At 41.2% G+C, this 17,830-nt stretch overlaps 1 protein-coding gene across 1 annotated transcript in view; it reads left to right on the top strand.

The window, feature by feature from the left end:
* The first annotated feature begins 58 nt into the window (after positions 1–58).
* The window catches only part of mcama (melanoma cell adhesion molecule a), a 42,449-nt gene continuing 24,677 nt past the window's right edge, over positions 59–17,830 (top strand). Inside the window, exon 1 of the mRNA XM_029518653.1 lies at positions 59–175. Coding sequence (XP_029374513.1) covers positions 127–175 — 49 coding nt within the window. The 5' untranslated portion in view covers positions 59–126. The remainder of the gene's footprint in view (positions 176–17,830) is intronic.

Here is a 17,830-nt window from a genome sequence, read left to right as displayed (position 1 = left end):
CTCCTCCCTCCTTCTCAGCCCCCCTCAGGCTCCTCTGAGTAACTTCTCGTCGACAGCAGCACTTCAGCTCAGTTTGTTTTGGACTGGATACGACCAGCAGCAGCAGCAACAGCAGCAGCAGCAGTCATGGCTTTTCTGTCGCTCTTCCTCCATGTGAGCCTCCTCAGCTGGAGCGGTGAGTCTCCACCAAACTCCACACATCATTATTATTATTATTATTATTATTATTATTATTATTATTATTAAAGCAGGGAAGTTTGCTGGTTTGAATTAGAAGACACTGTTTTGTGTGTGGATTTGTTGTTTGTTTGGAGATTTTTTTTTTCTGGATGTTTAGTGGAATTGTGGCGCAAAAAAAGTTGTATTTTCTCGCAGAGCTGCTTGAAAGCTAATTTAAAGATAAGCTAAAATGAGCGCATGTTAAATTGCAGTGTGTCCCTTGTTGACATTTAACATCCGTCCCCTCAATACCTCAGCCCTCATATCTCCTCTTTTTTGCACGTTTCCAGTCGAAAGTCTCGCCATTGGTGATTATTTAAAGGTGTAATGAATTACTGCGTAATTACAGGCGGTTAACAAACCAATTAACCGACCAAGGAGCAGCCGGTCGGTGTCGGAGAACGAAGCAAACACGATGCGATGTGGAGGTTTATTTTGTTTGGTTTTTTTTTAAATTAAGGTTAGTGTCTGGATAAGTCATTAGAAGGTTTAATATGAGTGTTGAGAACATCTAAGAAACTGCAGCAGTTTATGTGAAACCGCGAGTCCAAACTTGGCAGAGAGAGGAGAAGCCTGGTCACCATAAAGAGGCTGGTCTAACTGTGTGTGTGTGTGTGTGTCTGTGTCTGTGTCTGTGTGTGTGTGTGTGTGTGTGTGTGTTTGTGTGTGTGTGTCTGAATCTCATCATCAGGACCAATATGATTTCACCGCTTTTACTTTGGATGATTTATTTTATTTATTATTTTTTTTCTTTTTGCAAATGCATCTCTCCAAAGTTGAAAATCCAGAGCTGCATCTCAGGATTATTTTCATTCTTGATTAATCTGCAGATTACTTTCCCTATTAATCCATCATAGTTGCCCAGAGTCCTGGGTCATGTCTTCAGAAAATGTCTGTTGCCACAACTTCAAGCCCTCCAGGTTTAATTTGGTCTGCTTTTCCAGCTCAGATTGGTGTGTTGTCTTTGGAAGCCAGGCCCTTAGAGGTTTACATTCTTTAGCTGTGAATTGCTTAGAGATGTGTTTCACCCTGGGTGGGTTGGATGGTCAGACACACCTGTCATCATCCAGCCTGCCAGTTTATTGGTTTATGGGTGTGGTATCCATCTAACTCTGTTTGAAACATTGTCGTTTTAAATGCCCTTTTTTATGGTATGGAACCAGCGAGAAGAACCAGTGACCTTTTTTTTTTTTTTTTTAATACTCTTTGGGCCGGACGACAGTCCATCATTGAAAGAGACGAGTTCGGTTGGGCCAGACCCATCTGTGAGCTAGTCTTTCATATAGTCTTTCATATTGGAAAGTTATAGCTCTGTGTGAAAACATTAATATTGATTAAGTAAAAATTAGGTGAGTGGTCGATAATTAGCTGCAGATTGACACTTATTTCATATTAATTACGCTATTAATCATGCAAGTAATTTTTCCAGTAAAGACCTCAAAAATTCACCCGTGTAGTTTCTTAAATGTGCTGTTTATTTTAGTTTCCCATTATTTTAGTATTTTTTTTTTTATATCACGATGTAGTTAGTTTAGGTTTGTTTTAGTTGAGCTGTGCGGTGTTTGATGATGAACTATCTCATTTGTTGGTACAGGTGCACTCTGAGCGAGTCCTTCTTCATCACTGTCCAGTAAACTAATCATTAGGACACCCAATTACACCTCCTTTCTTTCTTTCTTTAAAGGTGAACTACAAGGTAGCAGTATGTCCTCTGGGTGCTGTGCCGTGCCCTGCAGCTCCTTTAATATTACATTACTATTAATAAAACCAATTTAGAATAGAGGATGAACATCAGCCTTCTATGAGTATTTTTTTTTCCAGCCCTATACCAGTAAAAGAAGGCATTAAATTCAATCATGGATGATCTCATTTAAGAAAGCTTTACATTTTGTAAATAAATGGAAACCTTCAGTATTCTCCTTGTGGCATCTCACAACAGGACAACACTCACTCCGCCTGGACCTTATCCCTCTTTTTCTCTTAAATCCCTGTTTTTTTACTCCAGCAGCTTTGTCTTAATTGGGTTACTTCTATTTAATCCTCATCTCCCCTCTGCCTCCTGTGGAGCAGTGTAAAGCTGTCTGTTTTTGGATTAGATGGTTGGACCCTGATAGAGACCCAGGTCCACTAAAGAGCCTCTAAACCGGGCTCTGTCAAAACTGGCCTCCTCCCTAATGGGCCTTGAAGGGCACTTACTTGAATACAATTTGTGGCTAAAAGGAGTTCTGCTGTATGGAAGTAAACCCACCCATGAGCATGAGAAGAAACCTACCATGTGGCTTGTTTGAGGGACAGTGTACGGATGTCTATTGATTGAATGCACCACTGTTCATCAGTATGATGGTCATGTTGCGTTAAAGGAATGGACAAGTGGTCCAGCGTGTGTTGTGCAGTAAATCAGGGAGCAGCAGAGCTTTTACTGTGGCATTTACACAACCCAAAGTAGACATGAAGGACAGGCTTACTTAGTTCATGCCATTATGAAATACTTTTAACCAAACAAGGCTTTATCCTTCAGTGAATTTCTGTGCTGTGGGATCCTTAAAGCTTTCTGTTGTATGAAATGGCCTTTCTGATTAAAACAACAAAACAGGAACTAATTAACTGGATGCAAGCCTGAAATTACATGAGATAAAGGCTTTCTATGTGTCTGAATAAATCCTGTGTCTGTAAGTTCACACCAACAGCAGCTGCAATATTATTATATGGATGTTTCATTTAAAATAAATCAGATTGTGGTGTAATCTCATGAATTTTCTTTATTTCGATTTTAAAATCATAACAACTCTTGCAAATCAACATAGAACTGACTTATCTGAATGAATTGATTAAGCACAGCAGCCGCGGTCAAATCTTCACTCAGTCTAAAACCGCCGAAACTCGGTGGAAATTGTCACCACCTCTAGTTCAAACCTTCTTGATGGAGCTGTGTGATTCTGACTAAATTGCATCTGAGGTTATTTGTGTCAAAGAGACTTTGCTGTGAAATCAGCAAAGACTTGATCCAGAGTAACAACTTTAGAAATTCTGCACATATTTAAGCCTCTTGTCAATAGATCCGCTTCAGCACAGATATTTAGCTGCCTGGAGGTTGTTCTTCTAAAAGATGTCATGTTTATCCAAACTATTTCTTCATCATCGACAGAAAGAAAAAAACATCGAAGATGAAAACATGGGCTCTCAGAAAGACCTCGAAAGACATTTCAAACATTTCTGTTGATGTTTATAATTGGATTCATTCAAACGATTAACCAACAATGGAAATATCGTCCTTGAACGTAAGAGCATCGAAGAGCCACTTCAGTTATTCAGTATTTTTTTCAATTAATGTGATTCATGTAGATTTATTGATATATTGAAATTACATTGAGCCCATTAAATTATAACTCAAACCATAAATCTTATAATTGAGATATTCAAATTGTTTTAACCACAAGGTCATACTGCATAAAAAGGAGACTGCCTATTTCAGTATGAAAATAAATATGGCTCTTTTACAATTTACAACAGAAGTGCACAGTTGGTTACAGCCAAGTTGTGTAGACTGTCCAGAGTTGTGAAACTATGAATGTTTGGTCTAATTCATAGACTCATTTATTGATTCTTTTATCAGATTACAATATTTGATTATATTTTTTGGAAACACTCTTGTTTGGCATGTTAAGAGTTTAAGCATAATTTGTCATTGCCAGATCGGGAGAAAAAGTTTTCTTGTGCCAGTAAAGTCGAAGTTTAGTAGTGAAGCATCCAAAAATGAGTCACAAGGTATCCCAGTGAGTCAATGTCGTCGTTCAAATATTGGCTGCATCTCCCTGACCTCCTTCTCATCTGTCTCTGTGGCTGAACGCCTGTGAATGCCTGCAGTCCTCTGCTGCTGGGCACGGCTGGATGCAGCAGGAAGTGTGCAGCTGTTGGCTGCAGTTGTTCATGTGGGATTAGTGCCTTTGCCTGAGTGATAGCCCAGCATGACAGCCATATAATCTAATGTATTGGCTCATTGTTTTCATTAAAGAGAGTGCGCTGTTTGATCCCTCTGGTATTATAATAGCTCTAAGGCTATATAGCATTCGGCATATGTAAACTAATTCAACTAACATGTATGTCAGTACGGTGAAAACTCAACGTACCATTGAGCCGACTGAAGAAACTCATCATTACGCTCACTGGCCATTTAACTGACATCCACATTTTTGATGTCTGGATGTATTAAGCATCAAAGACCAGATTCATGTCCTGTGTCCCCCCCCCCCCCCCCCGTTTTTTTTTTTTTTTTTTTTTGTTTGTTTTTTTTTTTGGCAATTTCAGCTCTTAAAGGGAAAGACTGCGAAACTTCCTAAAAGCCCCTTTAATTAAGTGCTTTGTTTTACATGAACATAAATATAAATCAATACTGCTTCAGAAAAAAACATGCACAGCAGTAAAATGTTTATCCAATGAAGCAATTGAGTTGTTATCTCTGATGGTTTTTTTTTTTTTTAGCATTGTACCTTGGTATAAATGTTCAGTGTTTCATGTTTTTGGTTTCAGTCTGTGGTTCAAGCTTCTGAAGATCCGAGCATGTTTTAGAAAATCAAAGCCATAGCTGTTTAGCTGGCAGGAGTAGACTTGACATCCACCCTCAAGCCTAAACTGAAGGCTTTTTAAAGGGCCTTGTCTTGCATGTGTAGAGTATTTGCAGTCAGTGGATGCTGGATGTTTGAGTGAGATTTTATATCCAACAGCTGCCTCTGTAGTTTGATCTCTGGCCTTCTGGGAGGGACTTTCTCTCGTATTGACTACCTCTCTGATGCTGAAGAGCTGCCCAAAACATCCCTTACTGGGACGTTACTCAAAGCAAATCATTCATCACAGCACCAAAAAAAAAAAGAAAATCAATACCACAAACAGTTCAACCGAGAGACCATCGGACCTGAGATGATCGGATCTAGACATGACTGTTGAAGCAGAGTCGATGGAGAGGAGGAATGTAGGAAATTACCCATGAGAGTGTGTTCAGGGTGTGAAGAGCCCATGAGGGAGTGGTGTCAGGGCACTCAGCTCTTATCACTCCCTCCGTCAGGAACGCACGCAATGTCTCCACATTTGTCGGCTGCAGTTGTTCATGTGTTCATGAATTTTAATTTAAAATTTTTTAAATGCTTCGAGTGCTGCAGGGTTCCACGTCAGTTTGTTTTTTTTCTCATCGGGCTGTGAGAATGCTGAGAGGTTTGTTATTTAAAAGCCTCTTTGAGTCACAAATATTGGATTTTGCTGCACAGTTTTCACTGGATTGTGTGTTATTTGTGTATAGTATTGGAAAAGCAGTGCGGTGCGCGGAGCAGTAGCTTTTTCCCAGGTCCCAGTTTTCTAAGAGCTCCCTGTCAACTTTTTCCAGCCTGCAATGAAATACCCACAGTCTGTCCTGGTGTCCAGGGTAGGTTAGGGTTAATCAGTCATGACACATCCTTCTCTGATTCGACACGCCCCTGACCCTTTAAAACAAAAACATTATGACAGCTAGCTCCCCCTCATTGTCAGTCCGACCAAGGAAATCACTCATCTTACTTAGAAGCTGCTTACTAATTACTTACTGCATAGAGACAGTCTTAGTTTTAAAATGCCTTACAACTGTGTGCAACATTCAGACTCACATCCACTGTGAGGCAAACTGCAAAAAAGATCCCTCACGCAACAGTGTGAATTATTAATACTCTCACTGAAAGGATGCAGCTGATTAATAGCTGCAAGGTGAACGATGAGCCCAATCAGTCATCGCCACCTCAGCTGACTCAGACAGATCCTTGCGTGTCTCATCTTGTGATCGGTTCATTAATGGGATGATTTGTTGCCCCTCTACGCTTTTTTTCTTGGTGTTCATGTTACCAAAACACTTTCACACACTTACCTTAGCTTTCAACCTTTGAGCATTGCTGCTGTATTTGACTGTGACGTAAACATGTCACCACGATGCAATATTAAGAGATGACCTTTGCTTTTTTAATCATATTAAGAATTAGATCGATAGTATCTTGTGCAATATGATATGGTACACCCCTGTTGCACACTCACAGGCTGTCTTCACACAACAATAAGTGACTTTATGTTAGAGTAGAAAAAAAACAACAGGAAGTAGAAAGAAATGGCCACATTATCTTTAATAACCTGAGTGTATTTATATTAAATATGTTCCCACTGACAGAGAGCAGTCCAACATTTTATGATTTCACAGATGATTTAGACTAAATATAGAGCTGTTACCTGATAACTATGTGATACCATCTATATGGACTAAGTCAGCTGTTTTCTTTGTTTTAAAATGAGATGTTCATTAGGAGTGTTTCAGTCTTAAGCAGATTTGGCCATTTGTCTGCAGATTCTGCTTGGGCAAAATTGACCATCTGTACATGACGTCCCCTTCATATTTAGAAGGCCCATCTGTGGGACACATGGCACTCTCTCGGGCTTCAATCCAAATCTTGGCAACAGTCCCATCGATGCCAGAGGGACAGACAAAAAACCACCAGTATCGCCTCCATTAAGAAGCCTTTTCCTTCCTCCTTTTCCCACTTCTCTCCCTCTTTGGTCTGCAAACAGAGCTTAAGCAGCAGCTGCACACACCTGACGCCCCGATCCATTGGACGAGGCACATTCTGGCATGGGGGCAACAAGCAGGGGCTCACGTTACAGAGAAATCGTACACCACAATGGTCTTTGCCCCCTTCCCGCTTTTTCTGAGCCTCGTCCCCCTCATCATCTCCCCTCACACACCTCTCTCATGCCCCCTCATTTTCCCTTTTCAAGTCCAGTGGACAGAGCCTGGGAATATTTACTTTGCTCAGTTCTGATTGAAACATGCAGGAAAGGGCTGTATAAGGATAAAGAGTGAGATTAGCTTCGTAAATCTCCGATAGGTGCTGGAGCTCAACCTCCTGAGTTAGTTTAACTTTCAAAGCAACTATGATGTTTGGAAGCATGAACAAGAACCTCTGTGTTAAATTCAAGTAAGAATTTTTTTTTTTTCTCCCAATGACCAAGTGGCAACACATAAAGCTGGCACTCTATAACATACCACCCACATGGACAGACAATTTGTCAGGAGCATTTTTTTTTTTTTTCAGAGGCTGGATAGCAGCACCCCCACAGAGTCCAGGAGATCCCCATGCCAAACAAAACCTGATTTCAAACCAGTTCAGTTTGGCTGTAAAGGTGTTTTTTGTTTGCTTTATCAAACCCAGATCGTTGTCATGTGTTAGACATTTTATATAGATGAGACATAACTTTGAAAAACTGGAAACTTACAGCATTTTTAATTGAAAAGTCTGAGTCTTAATAAGTAGGCATTGCAATATTTTTCCCAATATCTCTACTGGGAAATGAGCAGTTTTATTTTTTTATTATTGCTGCTACTGTGTGCATGACATTTTTCTCTTCCAATATCGTGTTCATCAGATTTTGGAAAGGTATTCAAATGAAGATGTGATAACCAAATACGGGTTCGTCTAGTCTTGAAATGACTCATAATCTTGTCTGAGCATCGAGCATCTACATGCAGTATGCTGAACCCAGGGCTGAATAACTTAGCCTGGAGAACAGTTCAGTCAGAGCAATGCTAATCTGGGAGGCTGATGAGGTAGAAATTGCTGTACAAGAGCCCAGAATGAAATTACACCTGGTGGGTGCATAGCATTGCTTAAATCCTTGAGGGGCTGAGGCGTGTGTGAAACGGGACTATACCACTATGTCATTGGTTGGAGGCTTCACCTGTGTCTTTAAGTCTTTTCTATTGTAATGGATAGGAGATATGTTTCCTCCTGGAACAATGCAGATGCCACCAACTCGTCTTTAGCATTTGCTCAGAGCAACCCCCTCAGATAACGTCATTGTTCAGAGGAATGCAGAGTCCTCTGATTTCTTTTGTTCTTGGGATGTCTGTCAAACTGCCAGGCCATCCAGCATGTAAGTGTCACCTGACGAATGCCCAGAGAGCCTGCAGAAATGATCGTGAGTATTCAACCCGCGACCTGGATCAAGTTGCGCAGTGATTGTGTTGAGTTCATGACGAAGGTAACAAAATAGTAAATACAGACGCTAACGTCTGTTTCTTTCCTGACACTTAAGGAGGTAAGAGCACAGATGCCGAGGTGAGAGTGAGATTTATAATGACAGCTGCCAGAAATAATGTCTTTATGTTTCAGAGTTCAGGTTGTTTTTACTCAGAAACATGAGACCTCCAATCTTTTAGCTTGCAGGCCAAGCAGCATTCCATTTTCTAATTATTTCACAAATTCAGGAGGGTTTAAACTGATTACTTTGCTATGCACCATTACTTTTTTCATTCAGATGGACTGAAATGTAATTACATATATATTAGTTGTTTTTTTTTTCCACTATACAACCACTTTCTCCATCTGACAGAAAGGCCAATCAATTTTACCTGAGGTCTTGTTGTTTTATAAAAAAAATAAAAATTCCCCTGCTATGCATTATTTCCTCCCCGTGCCCATCCAGATCAAACGATAAAGCTTGGGATGCCTGGCACCGCGCCAGCCAGTTGTCTGTCACATCAACTTGCATTCACATCTGTTGTCGAAATGAAGTCAGTTTTTTAAATCCGGACCGACTTTGATGAAAAGACATCTCTTGTGTTCACTGTGTACATGTGGGGATGAATATTCATGACGACCTCGGGGCTCACCAGAGCGTCTTTCATGGTGTTTGCCTCTCTCCGCTAATGGGCCGTGCCATGCTATGGATATGGCATACATTCATCTGGCAGTGTTGTTTTCTTCTGATTAGTCTGTTCAGTACGATAAACCAACTATAGGTTTAGATCTTATCATAATCTCAAATAGACCAGTTTTCAAATATTTTTTGATAATCAGCACCCAGTAAGTGAGAAATGTCTTCATTATGTGATTATTTAAAATAATTTTTGTATGTTGGAAGGGGCGGGGGTAAGGGGGGATTTCTGTGTGTGATATTATGCACAGAGCAGGATTACAGTCCTGTATCAGTGCTGTCTGTAAATGTTATTCCAGCCCCTGAGGCTCAACAATCAGAGCAATGGTAGAGGGCCAGATTTAACTCACATTTCATGCTTTGTGTGGGACTTTCCCCTTCAGCTGATTCATAGCGCAGGACTAATTATTTTTGCCTTTTGCTGTTGTTCAGTTTGTGGTTTCAGGGCTGTTGTTTGCCAGATTCCCCAGAGGGCTGACCTCTTTGTTTAAATGTCCCTGAGGAGAATGAAGAAAGGAGAAAAACCAACAGCAACTGTTGATTGGACAGTGGAATTTGTCTGGAATATTTCCGGTCTGTCATTAGGACAAAAATGTTGATTGTTTTCATTATCTTTACATCTGCGGATTAATTTATAGTCTCACTGAGTCATTGTTTGGTCAAAAAAAAAAAACAAACAACTGCCTGTCACAAATTTGCAGAACCCAAGCTGTCAATCCAGAACCTGAAGAGATTCCGTTAATTACCATGGAAGACTAAATATTAAATTAAACTAATATGCTATCTCCAAACTAACTTTCTGCCATTTGATGTGTATAATTCCATCAGAAATGAACGGTGTGAATCTGACATCTAAGACACACTGCATACAAATTTCAGTTCTGCCCAACTTTCTTTATTCTTTCACAAAAAAATCTTAATGAAAATTTGTGAGGTTTATGACTTGGCTTTAAATCAAACCTTTCTGTCTAGTGCAGCCAACTTGTCTATGCTCAGTAAATTATGGGAAAAATCCAGCTCAGCAAAAAGTTGTTAAGCGGACCTTGAGGTGATGAACGACCTTTTCTTTTTTTGTACTTCAAAAGGCAGCGCTCGGCAGCGTTAAATAACTTTTTTCAGTAAAATTGTGTATAACTAGCTGATTTTTGACAGCCTTTTGCTACATTTTTTTTTCTCTAGTGATGTTTGATTCCCAGACCTCGTTATTACCATCAAATCAAACTTGATTGAGCTTGAGCGAGCTATACATGGAGAGATTTTAAGATAAAACTTTCACACTTTTGTTCAGCTACCAGAATTGAGTAAATCAGGACTGCATGAGCGGGAGATGCTGTAGGCTGAAGCTTGGCAGTTTGAAGTGAGATGTGCTGAATTTGAATATGAAGAAGTGAAAGAAATTTGTCTTTTGAAAGTCTTCGTCAATTTGCTGAAAGAATAATCTGTGTTTTTGGGAGGCAGATCTTCTGCTATTTTGGATGTTTTGATGGTGGCGTCTTGTGGGCCTCATTGTGAACCATCACAGGTTTGGACATGGAATGTGATAACAGGCTTTGTTCAAAGATAAGGATCAGACCCTGAAGGGTGATGTCCAAGTCACAGACAGGATTTATCCATGAGCTGTGGTGCCGAGTTGACTTTTAGGGCACTTTAGAATCTGCCAGACTCAGCCTATGTCTTTTGAAGACGTGTCTGATGAAAGCTGAAATGTGATCCACCTCTGCTGCTCAAGTTTAGTGTCTGGAATCTGCCCCGTGGCACTTCTTCTTCTACAAGTGCAATTTAGGAATAGAGTGTCCAGACGAGAACAAAAATGAATAGCACCCCATGCACTGTTGGAGCTGGACTGAGGTCTGGACTATCATCTGGCATTAGTTCGTGATTGATAAAAGTAATAGCTCGTGTTCATCTGCTGGATGAGACCTTACTGGTTGAGGTGAGTTGAGGATCAAAGTCAGTCAGATGGATGAGTTACTGACTGAGCTATAGTTTCTCTTCGAAATAAGATTATTTCAAAGGTTTCCAGGCCTCATACAATCCATCATAAATACCAAACAATACACAGTCAAAGCAACCGGCAAGTTATCTGATCATTTAAAAGCCAGAATGTGTGTGTGGTTTTTTTTTTTTTTTTTGTTTTGTTTTGTTTTTTTTTTTTTAATGAAAGATTTTGTTTGTGAGGGATGATGATGTAGCTGGAAAGCACTCTACAAACACACACACACACACACACACACGAAAAAAAGAAAAACGTTGAAAGAAAACCAATGGAAGGCATCACGCTTACTGTGATGGATTATCCAGCTCTCTGGCAGCCAGCATTGTGCTCCAAGCAAATTGCAATTGATGTGTGTTATCACATCCAAAATGGTAAATGCAACTAAAATAAACCCCAAATGCTTCTGGATTTCTTCGGTGCGGGCCAAGCAGGTTGGCACAATGAATTTGTTGAAATTATTTCACTTCTTCCTTTCCCTCACTTATTTGTCTGTGCATTGCTGAATTACTACATGAACTACACAGTAAAATTTGGCCAATAATGAAGCCTCAATGCAGGCTGGCTTGCGTGTTTTCCAAACAACCTGACAAAATTTGCGGTAACTCCATAATAGCCTTTGCTTTCTGGGAAGTGGCCTTTGGCAGCATACCGAACACAGCAGCAGAGCTCCTGAGTCTCCAGGAGGTCTAGATGAGAACACAAATTTTATCTCAGCCGGTCTCCTCTGACATCATGAGTGGGTGACAGAAGCAGACCCCGGTGTCAGACTGCAGCCTGCAGGTGGTTTAGGCATCTGGCAGGGACGGGCCCCAATCCCCACGGAGACCAGAGGAAATGGATGAGGTTGCCGGGGAAACAGACGTCTGGGATGTTGTCCTGGATCAGGTGTGGAAGTCAGCGTTTATTTCCGACTTGTCTTTACTTTTTTGAGTGGCAGTTTATTTTTATTGTTTATTTTTCGACCTATTTCTGTAACAGAAAAACTTGTCTGCTAAATGTAGCTTTATTAAGTGCAGGAGTAAGTCTGAAGGACCCAGGTGGAGGATGGATCAGCTCCACGTTTGTGTTGTATCATATGTCATACTCGTATGTGAGTTTTTTTATGAATCATGCAGTAATATTGATATAACAGACCTCATCCACAGGCCCATTTAATAAATGATGGCTCCTGCTGTGCTGCAGTAATCAGCTGCCTCAGTCTGTTCCTGAGGGTCCCTCACCGTGTGCAGTAAGTCAGCTAGTGACATGCATTTATTGAAAAACCAGGCAAATTAAATACTACTTGAGTTTTTTTCTTTTTTTGAGAAACTACATTGAGTAACGCCACAGTGCGGTTCACGAGCAACAAACCTGCTCAAGAGATCTCTGACTCTGCAAAGGCCCCCGCAGGGCTGGAGGAGTCATGACGCCATGGGCTTCCTCTGCCTCCAGCCAGCTTGGCATCTGCTGCCCAGCAGAGACCAGGAACACTGATATCGACAGGCTCACCAGAAGAGAAAAAAAAAAAAAAAGGCTGCTGCTTGTTAAAGGGTACATAACACATGGCCAATAATAGCGGCACGGTAAGAAACGCTTCAGACAGTTAATATCGCAATAGATGGATGCACATGATCTATTTGTCACATTCTCCAGTGCAGTTTGAGTCAAGCTCTGTCCATCAGTTCTTTCGATCTCCCTCCCTGTTGGGATTTGTCATTTGGATCTGTGGTCGTTAAGGGCCACGCTTAACCACCACGCAGCACATGTTACCCAGCGGCAAAGATGTTATGTGACAACCACACACATCTCTTACATCACCTCCCAACCCAACCCCTCCGGTTAGCAGTCGGGAGATGATGGCGTAAGTGAATCACAGCAGATTTGGAGTGCCACATTAGAGAGGTCTTCATCTCTGACTCAAGCTCGGCGCTGCAGGAAGAGTGAGGAGCACAGAGATTAGAAGGAAATCACCTCGCATGACAAATTATTTGAAAAAAGCAGGATAAAAGCTTGCAGTTGGCTTTAATATTAAGGTTTTCCTTAAGGAAGAGTTACTTACTCTGTTCGTTTGTTCATTTTTTTTTTATTTTTTTTTTACTCTAAGTAAATGTGCCGGGGCTGTTTTCACCTGTGCTTAACACGCACTAGATGCTGTCCTGATTGTTTTTGGTGTCAACACGGTGTTTCAAAATAAACCACAGCTCTTACCTGTGTGGCTTTAACCTCTGTCAGATTTAGGCCACACACAGAGTGCATGTTTAAAAACTCATTTCATCGTTGGTGTTTTGACAGAGTTGACTGACAGCAAGAAAAATAATGAATCACCACCCTTTGAATGTTTGTTAGCCTCATTCTGTCTGTTTCTGATGGAAATGGGTTCAGTGAGATAGCGAGGTATCCTGACTTCCTCCTATGGTTCAAGTTTCTGGAACTCTAAATCCTTACAATTCCCATAATGCTTCCCTGACTCAAACTCCACGGCTCCAGTTTATATTGGAGGCTTTCTTTAAAAAAAAAATAAAATAAAATCTCCCTCTCTCGCTGTAACCCCGAGCCAAGATGACATTGTCAGGGATTTTTCAGCTCCCCCAGAGCCACAGTAGAAATTATTCAACTGTTCCCACAAGTCGAGTCGCTCTCTCCATGGTGAGTCAACTGATTCTCGTGTGCAGAACCATTGGAATGGCCCCTTAATAAGAGCCAGTCTGGCTGCCCAACATGTTCACAGCGATCAGTGTAGCCTGTAATTATAAAACTCTGAGCCGATACTATGCAACCTGAATTCAACTTAAACTTCGACTTGCGTCGTAACTTTTATTCAGTGCTGACTTTCTGAGTCTGCGCAGCTTTCATCTTCTCACTTCTCACTGTTTTCTAATGTGGGCAGTAACCGTGGTTCAGATTGAGCAATGGCACTCTATTACAGGACTGTAATATAGTGTGCTACTGTGTTCTTTTTCATTTCATTTGTATTTGTTTATACTTTATGTGTGGCTTCTGCAGGAGTTAAAGCTGGAGACACTTAGATCTGATCACAACTACATTAGAAATACTACTTACACATGATAAAAACCATATATGTTAGTAATCAGGGGTTAATATGACTTTGTAGCCCTGTGATGGAGCTCTAAGGTGAAGAACATGGCGTTGGCTCTGCTTTATCTTTGGCCCATTAGTGTTATTTTCAGTGCATTGGCTGCCTTGGCTCCAGTTCAGTAGGACATCAGGCTCCGTTTGGCTCTTAATGAACTGGCCGGGCTTCACTCCCTGACACGAGAAGTCTGCTCACAATTGTGGAGCAGCATATCTATCCCCTCTATTCATCACACGCATGAAAACCCTTCTTATGTCTGACTATAAGCATAAACACATAAACTGAACAGGCCTACACACAGGACTGTGGGATCAGACAGGCTGCTCGGGAAAGTGTCCTAATTGAATAAGTTCAACTCAATTAGAAAAGACTCAAGCATCCGTTGAACATTTCAGGACAAAAAAAAAAAAAAAAAAAAAAAACAACTCTGCTTTCATTTGATTAAGCAGCTTCTGAGCAGAGCATGAGGAACAAACATCAAAAGCTTGTTTACAGACTTCAATATAATCAAAGTTAATAACAGTCCATGTGCAACGTCTTGCGACTCAGCACAAAGCTGTGGCCGTCTGGGCCGCGCGGTGACGGTTAGGAGTTGTCGGATAATTCTCCTGGTCGTCTTAGCTCACAGATCAAGGCCGCTGGGCTGGATCTTTGAACTTGACATTTCAAAAGGGAGAGGATAAAGAGATGCTTAAATATCAAATCCTTCCCCACTCCCACTGCCCTGATATTGGATGCTGTTAAAAGATCAACCGCCTAATCAAAGAGTAGCGCTCTCACCAGAGGATCTTCCTGGCATGCATGCCTGTAGAAGTTAATTTATACATGTTTCAGCATAAAATTGGGTTGTCGAACTTTTGTCTCATTTAGATTCTTGTTAAATATCACACTGATGTTGATGAGTATTGTGCCTTTTGTCCTCTTTTTTTTTTTGTCTGGTTGGGAAAAAAAATAGAGCTCAACAATAAACACAGCTCCCCAAAATAACCATTGTAAACACCCCCATAACTGACAGACTTGTGTAGTTGCACACAAACTTTTCCTGTGCAAAACGGAATCGCAAGAGTAATTTTGTTGACCAATAAACTAACTAAGTGAAACGAAAATAGAAATGCCCCACTGTTAGTTGGTACTTGAACATGGCATGAGTTGGGACGGAGCCAGAGGAAGTGCTGGAGTATTTATAGGCTCACAGGTGTGTGAGGGAAGGAAATCAACAGACATTTCATTGTGTGTGGTCTTGTGATAATACTCTTCTAAGTTACCCCATCCCCCCGGCCCTCCGTGCACACGCACACACACACACACACACCATTGTTTGCCCTCCTTCAACTCTTCTCATACGCCTCTTCCCACAAATCGCTTGACAAATGGATTGCCCACAGGTGTTGTTGGGGCGCATGCCTCCTCAGCTGCCGCTGTCCTCCACGGCATGGGAATGGGGGCGATGTTCCTATTGTCCGCAGCTGCATGTGTCAACATGATATGATCACCCTCCTCGTCTTCCCCAGCACAGCAGGACACACTGCCATCCAACGACTGGGAATCCAGTCAAAAACACGGCCCTGGCTCAAGGTCTTGGTGCGCTGCGGCCAAGAGAGTAAAACAAGTGCTGGATATTGTCTGCTAAGCCCTGAGAACTGGAGTCGCCCAGTCTAGAGATCAAGATAAAGTTGTTCACTGCTCTCATATCAAACAATGCAGCTGGTTATGAGCTCTGAGCACAGATATATCATTGTGTTTGACATTGTGCCTGACCGACTGCAGGCATCCGACTCGTGCTGGGGAAAACAGGCAGCGTGTTTATTACTCTCCTGAGGCAAGGAGTATGTTTTGACGTGAAATACGGGGTAGGTTTGTTGTGAAAATACAAGAGTTTTAGATCTGTCAATAAGGCCACTGTGAAGGTGAACCAACTGTATTTACATGAACACAACGACTCAGATTATTGGAAAACGGGGTAAATTATACAGTACATTATGTCTTATTAATCATTAGCATGATCAGTTGATCGGTTAACTAGATGAAAAGAAAATTCGCTGTTTGTTTTAAGTACTTTAAAAATGTTCCCAGGGTTCAGCTTATCAAATCTTTTACTTTTGTACTTTTGGAATGACATCAACTTGTCCTGACCAATAAATCAAATTTCAACATTACTGCAATATGAACATGTGCAGTGAAATATATATATATTTTTAATTTCTGACTGAAAGGAGAGTTAGAAAAAAAAAAAAGTAATTTCAGTAACTTGCATTCATTCATGCATTCATTGAAGGCATATCAGCCAGTAACAATTGGAGCTCTGGATGAATAGGTCATGGATTCACACTTCATTTTTCTCCTCCGAGCCAGAGAACATCTCCCAGATCACCAAAACAAACGATTGTAGTGATTAACTACACAAAACACTCACATCCAGAAGTCTCAATCTGAAATGTTTAGCTTCTTTTCTTTCATGTCAGTCTGCTGTGATCTCTGCTGTGGTCCAGCAGCTGGAGAGGGGTAGACTGATTTGACTGATAAGATTCCAGTACAGGAGTAAATTCACCGACCCCCTCACACGTAAGAACAAACCCCCCCCCCCCTCGACTATCAGCTGTTTTCATCTTTCTCTTCGTTCATGAACAGCTGCTAGCATGCATGTAGGCAATCAACACTGAGCTTCGCGCTTACAAATAATAATAATAATAAAATCGATAAATTTCCAAAATAATCGCGTTTAAAACATCCAGCCATGATCTTAGACATTTCTTCTCTATGTCTCATATAATGCGCACATGTATAGTGGCTTAATTGCAGTATTAGAATGTTAACCCTTAAAATCCAACATGACAGGATGAAGAAACTACATTTAAGAGCAAAACAAGGAAGTGAGAGAAATAGAAGCTCCTGGTGAGTACAGGAATAATTTGTTTCTAAAGTCCAGTCACGCAATCATGTTAATGCTAACACTAGCATCGATAAAACGTGGATACAGCGCCTGTAACGATAAAACACCACCTATTTGTTTAAATTGAAGACGTCCACAGATGACACAGACTTGTGGTGTAACAGTTGTAATGCCAAAAGTAAATCTGCGATACAAATGTGACTGATCTTGTGTAGGAACAGCAGAAGAGAGAAGCACAATTGCATCTGCATATCCAGTATGTTGCTGTCCTAATTTAATTAGCACAGTCGCCTGAATATTCATCTCTACCTGAGCCAGGTTTCTGTCATCCTCCAGTGAAAGCGCACTGCACAGTTTGTGAGCCAATTGGAACTCAGCCCATTTTCGCACCTGGCCTGTTACAGAGGAAACCATGCGCACCTTTGACCTGTGGCTTTCTCACAAATGAGATTATTATTTAATACTGTCTAAATAAGCAGCAGTGTATCTGTCTGTTGGGGAGGGGGTCACTGTTTGTCGGCCTAGCCACAGCACCGGGAGTAGCCTCTCCTCCTCATTAACACAGCAGTGCACCTGTGATCACTCTGATATTCTCTTTGAGAGCATTAAGGCTCTCAGCGGGGGATTTGTGGGGAGGTTGGGGTTCGCCATTTTGATCCGGGTGAATTAGGTGTGGCATGCTCGCCCGACAGCTCGCCTCATGTCTGGTAGATGGGATAAAAGGAGAGGGAGCGCACAAATAGGCCTTTGTTGTCGGAACAGGCGCTGCTCAAATGCAAATTAACAGTGATGATACAGACACTGACTATAAAACAATGCAGAAACTTCAGACAGATATGAATGTATGCAAACAATCACTGAGAAGAAGTTTTTTCTGTGTGTGTGATAAAGGGGAAGGTCGTAATCAGCAGTAAAACTAATTGTCGAAGATATT

The sequence above is a fragment of the Echeneis naucrates genome, chromosome 14, assembly GCF_900963305.1.
Source record: "Echeneis naucrates chromosome 14, fEcheNa1.1, whole genome shotgun sequence".
NCBI lineage: Eukaryota > Metazoa > Chordata > Actinopteri > Carangiformes > Echeneidae > Echeneis > Echeneis naucrates.
This window is presented reverse-complemented; position numbering and strand designations above follow the sequence as displayed.